The sequence below is a fragment of the Salvelinus sp. IW2-2015 genome, linkage group LG14 (genome assembly GCF_002910315.2).
Source record: "Salvelinus sp. IW2-2015 linkage group LG14, ASM291031v2, whole genome shotgun sequence".
Classification (NCBI taxonomy): Eukaryota; Metazoa; Chordata; class Actinopteri; order Salmoniformes; family Salmonidae; genus Salvelinus; species Salvelinus sp. IW2-2015.
In genome coordinates, this window is record NC_036854.1 from 6,134,882 (window position 1) to 6,147,606 (window position 12,725).

Genomic DNA, 12,725 nt, shown 5'->3' on the forward strand with positions numbered 1-12,725 from the left:
ATTACAGCAGACTTTAATCACTGTTAGACTTGGGAGGGGGGTTGCCTCTGTGTTAGGGCCATGGATAGTCATTCCTCTTTCTATACATTTGGAATCATTCACCAGTAGACTAAATCCTCAAAAAGTTATACAGTTGCACCATTGATATGGCAAGTGCTCAGCATCCGACCGCAAGGCACTACAGAGGGTAGCGTGTATGACCCAGTACATCACTGTTGCCAAGCTCCCTGCCATCCAGGACCTCTATACCAGGCGGTGTCAGATGAAGGCCCAAGAAATTGTCAAAGACTCCAGCCAACCAAGTCACAGTCATGGTTAGTTCTCTAAGCTACCGCACGGCAAGTGGCACCAGAGTGCCAAGTCTGGGACCAAAAGGCTCCTGAACAGCTTCTACCTCAAAGCCATAAGACTGCTGAACAGTTCATTAAACAGCTACCTGGACTTTCTGCTTTTTACCCCAACTACCCAACTATCACCCCAACTACCTTGTATCCCAGTACACTAACATGGTACTGGTACTCCTAGTATATAGCCTGTATATATCCTCGTTATTGTTATTTTTTTGTGTTACTATTTTCTTTTTATCTATTTGATAATTTTCTTACTTTTAAACTGCATTGTTGGGAAAGGGCTCTTAAGTAAACATTTCACGGTATGGGACAAATACAATTTGATTTGAAATAAGAGGCGGTGGACGGGGTGTGTCCCAAAAGGCACCATATTCCATATAAAATGCACAACTTTTGACCAGGGCCCATAGGGCTCTGGTAAAAAAAATAGTGCACTGAATAGGGAATAGGGTGTCATTTGGGATGCAGCCTCTGTGATAAAGGCCATGCAGTAATTCAGTGCCATTCCTCTCTCTAGTCTGAATCAATCACCAGTAGACTAAACAAATGGCTGTGACCGTAAGTGACTCACTTCATTCACCAGTATAGTCTACATAAGATGTGATAGTAAACGACTCACTTGTGAGCTGTCCTGAGATGGGCAAACTTTCCTCAGATCCAGAGTATGCAATGATTGTTACTACATAGTCCATGTCTGGCGTCAGATCTGTGATGGAGGTCTTAGTGGCAGTGGCAGGGAGGGATACATGTTTTGTTGGTTCGTCTATGGAAATAATACAGTACCAAGTTTAAAAATGAAAGGTTAGGGAAATTAGCAATTCTGAATCTCAAAATCAAGCAATTTATGCCTTAACAATCTTAGTTCAGTGCATGAAATGCTTAATATGTGGATCCCATAATGATTTGGTGAAAACAGGAAATGTAGGTGTTTTGTCATGTCAATGGCAGTGATTGCTTGTTGTAAACTACACAGGTAATGTTGCAGTAAAGGTAGTGAAGTTGAGAGAGATGGCCTGCAGAAAAACCGTCCACCAACCTGTTTCTGAGGCCACTTGTATCTTGAATCCCTCTATCCGTGTTAGTGGAACATTCCATGTCATTTGTACTGTGTTCTCATTTAAAATCTTAAATCTCAAGTCTGAAGGTGGTTCAACTGTGAAAAAAAAGTTGCAAATGTTATTCCAGCTTTTGCAAAATAAGTGTATTTATGATGAAACATAAGGTGTAGGTAACACATATCCCAACAATCAACACTTCAAGGTTGAAGTTATCCTATTCATTGTTGGGGCAAACAGCAAGAGGTGACAACAAGGCAACATAACATTCGAGCAGCCATTTTGGAGAAAAATGACATTCGTTTGAGCTGTCCGACCATGTCTGTCCGACCACAGTCAACAACTCAAGCACATACAATATAGTGAGGAGAATAACAAAGGGTGGCAAAAAGAAATATCCAAGGGCACAATTACTTTTGTTTACATTGACTAACTAACATTTTGCATGCTGATAAGGTCATGCCTAAACTGAGTCAACCGGCAACAACATACACCTTTCATAAAACTTGTGGAAATGGATTTTACAATGGAGTCTTCTCATACGTTTATATACCATGGTTGTGTAAAGGCCGACATGCAGTCATACATAGCCTTCAGTACATTGTTTCCTTTGATTGACCCATGTGTATGACTCCCATCCATTGCAAACCTCTTAAAAGAATACACAATGCCATTTAAGACCATTGGGTACATCTTTTCCAACCCCTCTAGCGCTAAGTAGTGAGAATCCACAATGAAAAAATATATTAGAAAAACACAAATCAAATAGAAAAGCAAAACAAACCATAAATGTGATTGGTCACAGTGAATGGACTGTCTGAAGATCATGCACATGTACATGAAAAGTTGTTTGTAACAACTTATGGAACCGGACAAAAGTTTCCATGTACAAGACGGACCAGAGAACATATTTTAGAAATATTTTTAAATGATATTCGTCTGTTGGGGGATGGGTTTAAGTAAGTTAGGCTATTAAGAGAAAACAGCATTAACAAGAGTAGAGTATTAAAGGGATGCCTGTGGCAGTGAAGGCCGTTATCTACTTCCCCAGAGTCAGATGAACCCATGGATACCATTTGTACGTCTCCACGGGCAGTTTGAAGGAAGTTTCTAACTAGCGTTAGCGCAATTGCTAACTAGCATTAGCGCAATGACTGGAAGTCTATGGTAACTGCTAGCATGCTAGTAGATACCATAGACTTCCAGTCATTGCGCTAACGCTAGTTAGCATTGGCTTGAGAAACTACCTCTAACTTCCTTCATACTGGATGCAGAGACATAACAACGTTATCCATGAGTATCCGTTTAAGTAGCCTATATAGTAATAACAGAATGTCTAGAGATGTCTAAAATGACAAATACAGTAAATGATAAGACAATATGTGTAGTGGTTTAAGATTAATCTGCTTGTTGATGAACTATAACAAGATAACGTGTCAGTGGATAGTGCAGTGGTGCATAGCAGGGTAAGTATGGGGTTGTAGTCTAAATAAGGGTTTTCTAAATAAGGGAAGCTGGTGGGGATCAAGAATATCATTCTAAAATATTGTTGAAAAGCCATGACTCAGGACAAGTTGAATGCAAATTTGCACAGCAAATGACCTGAGCGAAGCTTGTCCAGTACAGGATATCAAAAATGAGAACCACCAACCTGGCAGATCAACTCAAGGGCCATGGTCTGCTCCTTCTCTGTTTCCAAATGGACCCATCAAAACCATACAGTACTACCCACATTTTCCTTGTTACGAAGCTCTTAGTTAAAGCACACACACCACAAGCAAGCACAGGCATACGCGCATGTACACACAGTCCACAAAGGCATGCACACACAAACACACGCAAACACACACACACAAACCTCAATAATGAGCCAAAAAGTTTTGTTGGAGTTATGACTCTTTCTCTTCGTTTCTGATTTCTCCAAGTAGTTCAAGATTTGATCAGTGAGCATCCTGGTCTCAACATGTCAAGCCATTCAACAAGGAACATACCAATGTGGGGGGTGCGGGGGGGGTGGTGCTACTATGACCTCTGTTTGTGATCTCTAGTTCTGGTCATCAAGGTCCGAGTGTAGGCTACAGTCTCCTAAAAAGAGAGGCCTTCTCTTAAAAAATACGGGGTCTATATGATATGCTAACAGAATATTATAGCCTTATTATAGCCTGATTTAATGAGAAGAAGGCAGTGCTGTAATCTGTAATCTATATGAATGGTCACGGAAGCTTCTGAAGAATGTTTTTTCTCCGTTTTTGGAAAATAATTTTAGGGACACTCATATTTTGTCTTTCTGTTCCATCAGACAGAAAAAGAACACAAGCAGGAAAATCAAGCCCCCTTTTTCTCCAAATGAAAGAGGAGACAACTGAGTTCTCGATTCATTTTTACTTGATCTCTCATAGTACTGTATTAGCTAATCTATTACATCCCTTACGGGCAAAACATGTGTTACTTCCTTCACTTAATTGTTTTACCTAGCTCCTTTATCATTACCTAGTACTTGTATTATTACCTAGTTCCTTTATCATTACCTAGTTCCTTTATCATGATAGAGTTATGGTCAGATTTACCAAATGGAGCGCGAGGGAGAGCTTTGCACGCGTCTCTGTGTGTGGAGTAAAGGTGGTCAAGAATTTTTTCCCCTCTGGTTGCACTGCTGATTTAAGTTTCCCTACATTAAAGTCCCCGGGCCACTAGGAGCGCCGCCTCAGGATGAGCTTTTTCCTTACAAATAAAATTTGATTTGATTACCCAGCTCCTTTATCATTACCTAGCTCCTTTATCATTACCTAGCTTCTTTATCATTACAAAGCTCCTTTATCATTACCAAGCTTCTTTATCATTACCTAGCTCCTTTATCATTACCTAGCTCCTTTATCATTATCTACTGTATCTTCCATTATCATTACCTAGCTCCTTTATCATTACCTACTGTAGCTTCTTTATCATTACCTAGCTCCTTTATCATTACCTAGCTCCGTTATCAATACCTAGCTCCTTTATCATTACCTAGCTCCTTTATCATTACCGAGCTCCGTTATCATTACCTAGCTCCGTTATCAATACCTAGCTCCTTTATCATTACCTAGTTCCTTTATCATGATAGAGTTATGGTCAGATTTGCCAAATAGAGGGCGAGGTACGCGTCTCTGTGTGTGGAGTAAAGGTGGTCTAGAATTTTTTTCCCTCTGGTTGCACATTTAACATGCTGATAGAAATTAGGTCAAACTGATTTAAGTTTCCTTACATTAAAATCCCCGGCCACTAGGAGCGCCGCCTCAGGATGAGCATTTTCTTACAAATAAAATTTGATTTGATTACCTAGCTCCTTTATCATTACCTAGTTCCTTTATCATTACCTAGTTCCTTCATCATTACCAAGCCTCTTTATCATTACCTAGTTCCTTTACCATTACCTAGTTCCTTTATCATTACCTAGTTCCTTTATCATTACCTAGTTCCTTTATCGTTACCTAGTTCCTTTATTGTTACCTAGCTCCTTTATCATTACCTAGTTCCTTTGTCATTACCTAGCTCCTTTATCATTACCTAGCTCCTTTATCATTACCTAGCTCCTTTATCATTAACTAGTTCCTTTATCATTACCTAGCTCCTTTATCATTATCTAGTTGCTTCATCATTACCTAGTTTCTTTATCATTACTTTGTTCCTTTATCATTACCTAGTTCCTTCATCATTACCTAGTTCCTTCATCATTACCTAACTCCTTTATCATGACCTAGCTCCTTTATCATTACCTAGCTCCTTTATCATTGCCTAGCTCTTTTATCATTGCCTAGCTCCTTTATCATGACCTAGCTCCTTTATTATTACCTAGCCCCTTTATCATTAAACTAGTTCCTTTATCATTACCTAGCTCCTTTATCATTACCTAGCTCCTTTATCATTACCTAGTTCCTTCATCATTACCTAGTTCCTTTATCATTACATAGTTTCTTTATCATTACCTAGTTCCTTTCTCATTACCTAGTTCTTCATCATTACCTAACTCCTTTATCATGACCTAGCTCCTTTATCATTACCTATCTCCTTTACATTGCCTACTGTAGCTCCTTTATCATTGCCTAGCTCCGTTATCATTACCTAGCTCCTTTATTATTACCTAGCCCCTTATCATTACCTAGTTTCTTTATCATAACCTAGCTCCTTTATCATTACCTAGTTCCTTCATCATTACCTAGTTCCTTCATCATTACCTAACTCCTTTATCATTACCTGGCTCCTTTATCGTTATCAGGCTCCTTTATCATTATCTGGCTCCTTTATCATTACCTTATCATTATCATTACTTAACTTATTTTTTAACAGATTTCTTCTCTTCACCAGAGAGTTGGGCCTGTTAGAGGAACTAGGTACTGATGACAAAGTCCTATAAAAAAAAATATCAAGCAAGTGCCCCTCCTAGCGCAAGAAAGACTTCACTACAACTATCATGCTTAGGGAGTCGCCCCTTCACTAATTTCCAGACTAGCCTACAACACTATTAGAAGAAAACTTGCTATCTAGAACCAAAAAGGGTTATTCGGCTGTCTCCATAGGAGAACACATTGAAGAACCACTTTTGGTTCCAGCTAGAACCCTTTTAGGTTCAATGTAGAACCCTTCTACAGAGGGTTCTACATGGAAACTCAAAAAGTTATACCTGGAACCAAAAAAGGGTTATCCTATGGGGACAGTCGCAAAACCCTTTAGGAACCCTTTTTTCTAAGAGTGTATGATGGGGCCTGTTCCACTTTGAATTTTTAGATTAAAAAAAATCTATTTGAACCAGTTTTAGATTAAAAAATATAATTGTGCTTATATAATTGTGTTTCAAGGCTACTCAAAAGTTTAAAGTGTGATGTTTGGAAGTATAGGGGTTGTCACTAGTTACCACAGCCACAAAGTCAGAATTGGCTATTGTAAAAATTGATGACAACAAAAAATTGCTTTTTGGTCTTAATTTAAGGTTAGAGTTAGGCATAAGGTTACCAGTGTGGTTATGGTTAAGGTTAGGTTTCAAACTAGATTTTAAGAATATATACATTTTAGAAATAGGCAGGGTTTAGTGAGAAGTAAGACTTTGTGGCCGTGGTAACTAGTGACGACCAAGTAAAAGGTTAGCCTACCTACCCTAGGCTACTTGTTTGAGTTGATTCAACCTGTCACAATTAATAGGCAGAGAAAATTGGATCAAAAGACAAATGAAATAGCCAACCTATTCAAACACAACAAAAATACAAGAATCCATAGGCCTACCGATGAAATAGGCCTATAGGCAAAGGCCTACATGAGATACAAATACTGTAGACATTTTATTTCAGCAAAACATTTATTCATAAAATAAAACTGCATTGGTGAAAGTATTGTAATTTCACCATGAGGAGCTTAAAAACGGACACAACTAGCTACAGAGAGAGGGGGGGGGGCTGCATATTTTTCATTCGGATCAGATGTGTTTAATTAACAGTAGGAACATTGGAGGGGAGGAGGGAGGACAGGACAGCGGGTGAGGGGTAACTTTACCTTGGGCCTCGACGGAGGATAGTAGCACTGCAAGGAAGGCAGCCGCTGCCAGAGACAGCCTTATCTTCATTTTCGACTCGCTCTCTTTCTCTGGCTCAGCAGAACATGAATGAGGCTACAAAAGGCACGGGCAATTACACAAGGATCTCAGCAATGCGCCATCCTTCAACACACAGTCTAACTTTAATGACCACAAGCAACATTTACATTTGACATTTTAGTCATTTAGCAGACGTTGTTATCCAGAGCGACTTACGGGTAGTGAGTGCATACATTTGTGTACATTTTCGCAGATGTCCTATCATCCAATAGCCTACTCTTAAACATACAGTGGGTATTATATCATAAGTATTCATCCCCCTTGGATTTTTTGTTGTGTGACAAAGTGGGTTCGATTTCAATTTAGTTGTGATTTTTTTGTAATTGATCTCAACAAAATACTCCATAATGTCAAAGTGAAAGGAAAATTATAAAAATGTTAACAAATAAAATAAAGATTTAATAGCTAAAATATTGCAAAAGTATTCACTCCTTTTTTAGGCGAGCGTAAATTAGTTCAGGAGTCAAATTTGGATTAGCAAATCACATAAATTACATGGACTCACTCTGGTGAAATACTGTTTCAATCTGTTTGAAGATCGATGATCCCTAAACACTTTGACAGAGCTTGAAGAATTTTGAAAAGAACACTGGGCACTATCCAGGTGTTTAATTTTTCCATTCCTTTTTTTTAAATTATTGAATTTTTATTTTCACTTTGACATTATGGAGTATTTTGTGTAGATCAATGGAAAACAAATCTCAATAAATACATTTCAATTCCACTTTGTACAGCAACAGAATGTGAAAAAATCCAAGGGAGGGGATACTTATGATACCCACTCTCAAAGAGTGTCATAGTTAATTCAAAGACAAAAGGCAAGACCATTGATCGTCCAACTGCATTGGCGTTATAAATTAACATATTGTTCCATCTTAAATAGCATTCAAATATCCTCAAAAACTCACAATCAACTTTCAATGCGGTTTAAATGCACAGCTACAAATGGAAAAGAGTCCCTTGTAGGTCTACACTTTTCTATGGGACAAGGGAGCCTGCTGTAGTATCTGATCAAAAAGGCTGTCCCCATTATGTCAAAACGTGCCTTGAGGAATGCATTAGAATTGATGGAGATGGGAATGCAATGCTGTGCCTCACTAGCAAGACACAAAAACCATAACTTTCACAAACTTGTACAAAGCCTATGAAAACACAATGCATAGCATTCCGTGGTCTCCCAACACAAAATCCAAATAAAACGTTCAAAGGCGCCAGAATGCAGGTGCGCCAGATGCAAGCTACTGGCCATCACTCTGCTGCTGATAGAGCAATCGATTCCAAAAACGTGTCCGTCTTTATCCTGCATTGCATGTTCATCTGAGTGTTATAGCGAAAACTGAATACGCTACCAAGTTATCAATATGTTGTTTCTTCTCAAGTTAAATTCTACTTTACATCACATAGATTATTACACGAAGAAGCAGTCAACTATTCCAACACGCACGGCATTTACGTCATGGTTGTTGGGCTATAATTATGGGCTATACTTCATTTCAAACCAACATGACACCGTGATGATAATAAGGCAAATGAACAATAGGCAAATGCTAAAACACTTGCCCAGAGGCCAATCTTGGGATACCCTAGCCTACTTCACTGGTCTCCGGATGACCACAACTCACCTCACTCTCCCCATCTTCCTCTCAGATAGCCTAAGCAATAGTCCAATCCATATTCAATTAATTCAATACTGACCTGTGGAAATGATGTTTTCTCTCGTCTCAGAATATAAAAAAGTAAAGCCTCTTTGGATATGCCTCTTCTGCCTAATGATGGATAAAAGTTTCACTTGAGGAGAATCAAGTAGCCTAAGCACAGACGAAAACTCAGTGCTCCTCTTGCGGAGGTCCCAGATAAGAAGCCTTTTTCCAAGTGGGAAGACTCTACATAATCTGCTACTTAATAGGGGGCTGTTCCCAACTCTCCCTTTTACATCGTAGGCTCTTACGACAGCCAGCAAGCATGGAACCCTGCCATGGGTTGACATATGCAGCCTCTCAAAGTGTGGGGATTACTTTTGGAAACTTTGCATAGTTTTCTGCATTCCTTTGCAATGATGCCCCTCTATGTGTTGTATCCACAAGTCCACTGCAAATTAAAGGGATAGCATCTGCGTTTGGAAACCAGGAGATGTTTTACTGGCAGCCGTTAAGCCGTTTTTTGGGGGGGGGGGGGGACAATGGAACAATGGAAAAATCCTCAACAGCCCAATAGCATTTATTAAGTGACCAAGTTTAAGAGTCAGTAACCATGTCCTTTTAATTTAATGTGCTTTATGTCAGTAGATAAATATTTAGAAACGTATTATGTTATTGAAGTATTTAATAGGTCTTTGGATTCAACTCAGAAAATGTCAATAAATTCTTAACAGTCCAATCAGAATTATACAGGCAAGGCACGGGGAAAGGGTGATGCTTTCTGTCCTGGTTCCTTCATCTCTGTGAAAAAAAGTGAATTGATAGGCCTAACTGAATTAAGGCCTAGGCCAAGATAAAACAAACCCTTTGTCCTGCCTATTAAAAATAGGCTATTGGAGTAGTCTAATAAACCCTCATTTATGAAATACAGATTATAGCCCTAAAGATCATTTGGAAGATTCACTTTTCCAAATGAACATTTTGTTGATAATTTGACATGTTAATGGAATAAAAAGAGATCGTCAGGTTTAAACTATTTAATATGACAGAATTCAGTTACCTGACCATAGACCTATCATAATGTGAGACCCAATCCATTCCCTTGAAGACATAGCCCTCTAGTGACTCAAGAGGCAAAATGCTCATGGAAAAGAAAAATCCTGCAGTGCTGGTTCCTTGGGCAAATAAGTTCATTAAAAAAACATTACTTACATTTCATGAGTTAAATGTCTGATAAAAACACTTTATCTGCTACTCAACTTCATAACGTGCACGCATAGCCTATCACCATTTTTTTAAATAAACAATATACAGCAAATTGCATCTCATGACATTTTCCCATGATATAGTCCTGATTTCTGTAGGCTAGAGCTCAAGGCACATTTCAAAATAGGAGCATCATTTTCTGATCGTAGATATACTAATTTCTTTACAAAGTATCATGATGAACACATTTAAGACTGCTCTTGGCCAAATGTAGCCTAGTAATCTTAGACTGGCTTTAAAGCAGCCAAACTGCACAAAGTGGGGAAAGCATAGTCGTGTAGCCTAGTGGTTAGAGTATTGGGCCAGCAACCTTTCGGTTGCTGGATCGAATCCCCGAGCTTACAAGGTAAAAATCGGTGGTTCTGTCCCTGAACAAGGCAGTTAACCCACTGTTCAAAGGCTGTCATTGTAAATATGAATTTGTTCTTAACTTGCCTGGTTAAATAAAAAAATAAAAAAAGTAAATACACCCTGAAATTGGAGCATAATTGTTCTCTTTGATGCTGTTTATAATAAGATCAGTGTGTATATCCATTCAGGAAATTTCTAAGACAAGATGACTTTCCATTTAATAATAATTCCCATCATGAGAACGTCATTAGTAGCAAACCAGATTAACAACATTGTTAAGGCCTTTCTTCCTCTGCCTGCGTTGATGATAATGAACACTTACCAGACATCCAGATGTAGGCTACCACCAACATTCCTCTACACAGACTATTGTGAGCATTGTTGATTCAGTGTAGTTTAAAGGACAAGAGAGACCAACACAAACGTCAGCCATGCCCAATAGATCACCTGCTGGGTTTCAACGAACGGTGGCGATACCACATGCAGAATTGTTGGCACATTAACAGAAAATGACAACCAATGCTCTGTGGTCAGAGGCGATAGGATGGCCGCCCGCTGCGCACTACCGACGTTTGTTATGGTGTATCCCGTACTTAAAATATAACATTTACACACATACAAAAAGAACAACAAAGACCACTTGGTAATGAGAGGCATATTTAATCATCCTCAGTTATAAATAAATAAATATTGATCCCATGAACATGAAACAAAAGCCATTATGACATGACAAATCAACCCCCTGATGACACAGAGACAACTTTTTACAACTAATAGGGTGTCATGTAGAACAGGTGAGCCCAGCAGCTGGCGTCACTCCTTCTTCTTGGGGAAAGCTGCACAAACCAGTTCATATATGACATATGCAGATCCTGCAATAACATATAAAACATCATTACTAATTAAATACAGTGTTATTACAAAGGTGTTGAACAATTTAAAGTGGGAATGCACAACCAGACTATACCAAGATCTGGTGTCTACATGGATACAAAATGTTTTTAAATGTTTTGCCATTGAGTCCATCTGTACTCACCTAGGATAGTGAGTGTCATTGTTGCTCTGTACAGGATAGCGTCGCTGGCACCCCCTTTCAAATGAATTGGAATCCCATTGTCCTCCTGGTGAAGAAAAAGATACCGTATCAAACGCATGTCATGCACAGCAACATGCAGTATAAGCATCCTACTTCCTTTAAGCCCACCAAAGCTGTGGTATTCTCCAAGTGGACATTGACTTGACATTCCTTTCAGCTTCTAGTGGCACAAAGGGCCTCAATGGTGCATCTACAGCGACCTCTGTTCTAGGTGGTTGAGTGGTCATTAATACCCCCAAAACGGACCATTCTAGTTAGCCACAGAACGCAACATGTTGCCATTACGAGTGTCATTATTGACAGCAAGACCTGCAACGCACCCGTTTTAGAAAGCATTTACAGCAACACAGTTTGCACAATCAGTTATTGAAAAGCAGCCAATGAGGCAGTGGCATCACCCTCCCTTGATCATGTGCCAGTGGCAATCGCTAATCAGAGTCAGACATGGGTTTCTCATCTCACGCCATGGCCTATGTCCCGAATGGCACCCTATTCCCTATTTAGCGCACTACTTTTGACCAGGAGCCATACTTTTACACACTACATGCAAATAAGTAACTCCAACCCAGTGAGCCATCTTTCAGATGTACTTATCTGTCAACTATATGCGTCTCAGGCTTCATCGTGTGTAAAGAAACTACAGGAGCAGACATGTCACCAGTCATTAAAACACATATCACATTGTCATTGATTTGAAACGACATTTTCCTTGACATTGAACTGAAATCAGAGTACGTTTGAATATTAAGCTTGAAATAGACATTTTAAGTGTAAACAATTACCTGGAAATGCTTCTGTTTATGTGGGACCTTGTTCTCCACCTGCCTGCGCGCACTGGTGCTCAGTGTCCGCCGCGACACCTGCTGGAGCGCCTGTCAATTAACGGAAAAGAAGCATCCATTTCTAAGCCCCTCACCAGCACTGCAGTTTCACAGATTTGGAGATTGTAAAATCAACGCTGGTTTGGAATAGGCCGCTGTCTATCTGAATATTCAACAAATTAGCTAGTCTGCCATAAAGACTTGTCAGAACATAAGCTATAGAGAAGCTACGGGAACTCAACGCAAGTCTGATGGGATATGTCCTCACATGACCGCTAAAGGCTCGTGATGCTGGCTTCTCTTGACCTTTTACAATGCATTTTTTTTAAAGGCAGACCGATGTCATGGAAAACAATTATATTAAGAACTCCACTCAAAACCATACTAAATCGCATCTTACTTGAATGTGTCGGTACATAGCTCCACGTCAACAATCGTCGTACGGTCGTACAAGGACACCGGAAGACTGCGCATCCACTATTTTCTTCTTTGAAAAGATTTACTGACGCATCACGAACACTTGTGC

The 12,725-nt window shown here is 39.4% G+C and overlaps 2 protein-coding genes across 2 annotated transcripts in view; both read right to left on the minus strand.

The window, feature by feature from the left end:
* LOC111973367 (collagen alpha-1(XII) chain-like) overlaps positions 1 to 8,957 on the minus strand; it is a 101,403-nt gene extending 92,446 nt beyond the window's left edge. Inside the window, exons 1-4 of the mRNA XM_070446482.1 lie at positions 8,724 to 8,957; positions 6,929 to 7,043; positions 1,387 to 1,503; positions 970 to 1,113 (exon numbers count right to left, since the gene is read on the minus strand). Of these exons, the coding sequence (XP_070302583.1) occupies positions 970 to 1,113; positions 1,387 to 1,503; positions 6,929 to 6,998 (331 nt within the window). The 5' untranslated portion in view covers positions 6,999 to 7,043; positions 8,724 to 8,957. The remainder of the gene's footprint in view (positions 1 to 969; positions 1,114 to 1,386; positions 1,504 to 6,928; positions 7,044 to 8,723) is intronic.
* A 1,969-nt stretch (positions 8,958 to 10,926) lies between these two features.
* On the minus strand, positions 10,927 to 12,712 carry LOC111972707 (cytochrome c oxidase subunit 7A2, mitochondrial-like). The gene is made up of 4 exons (XM_023999758.2): positions 12,600 to 12,712; positions 12,161 to 12,250; positions 11,319 to 11,403; positions 10,927 to 11,154 (listed from the first exon to the last, which is right to left on the minus strand). The coding sequence occupies exons 1-4, from the start codon at positions 12,615 to 12,617 to the stop codon at positions 11,096 to 11,098; spliced, it is 252 nt and encodes an 83-aa protein (XP_023855526.1). The 5' UTR covers positions 12,618 to 12,712; the 3' UTR covers positions 10,927 to 11,095.
* Positions 12,713 to 12,725: the final 13 nt, after the last annotated feature.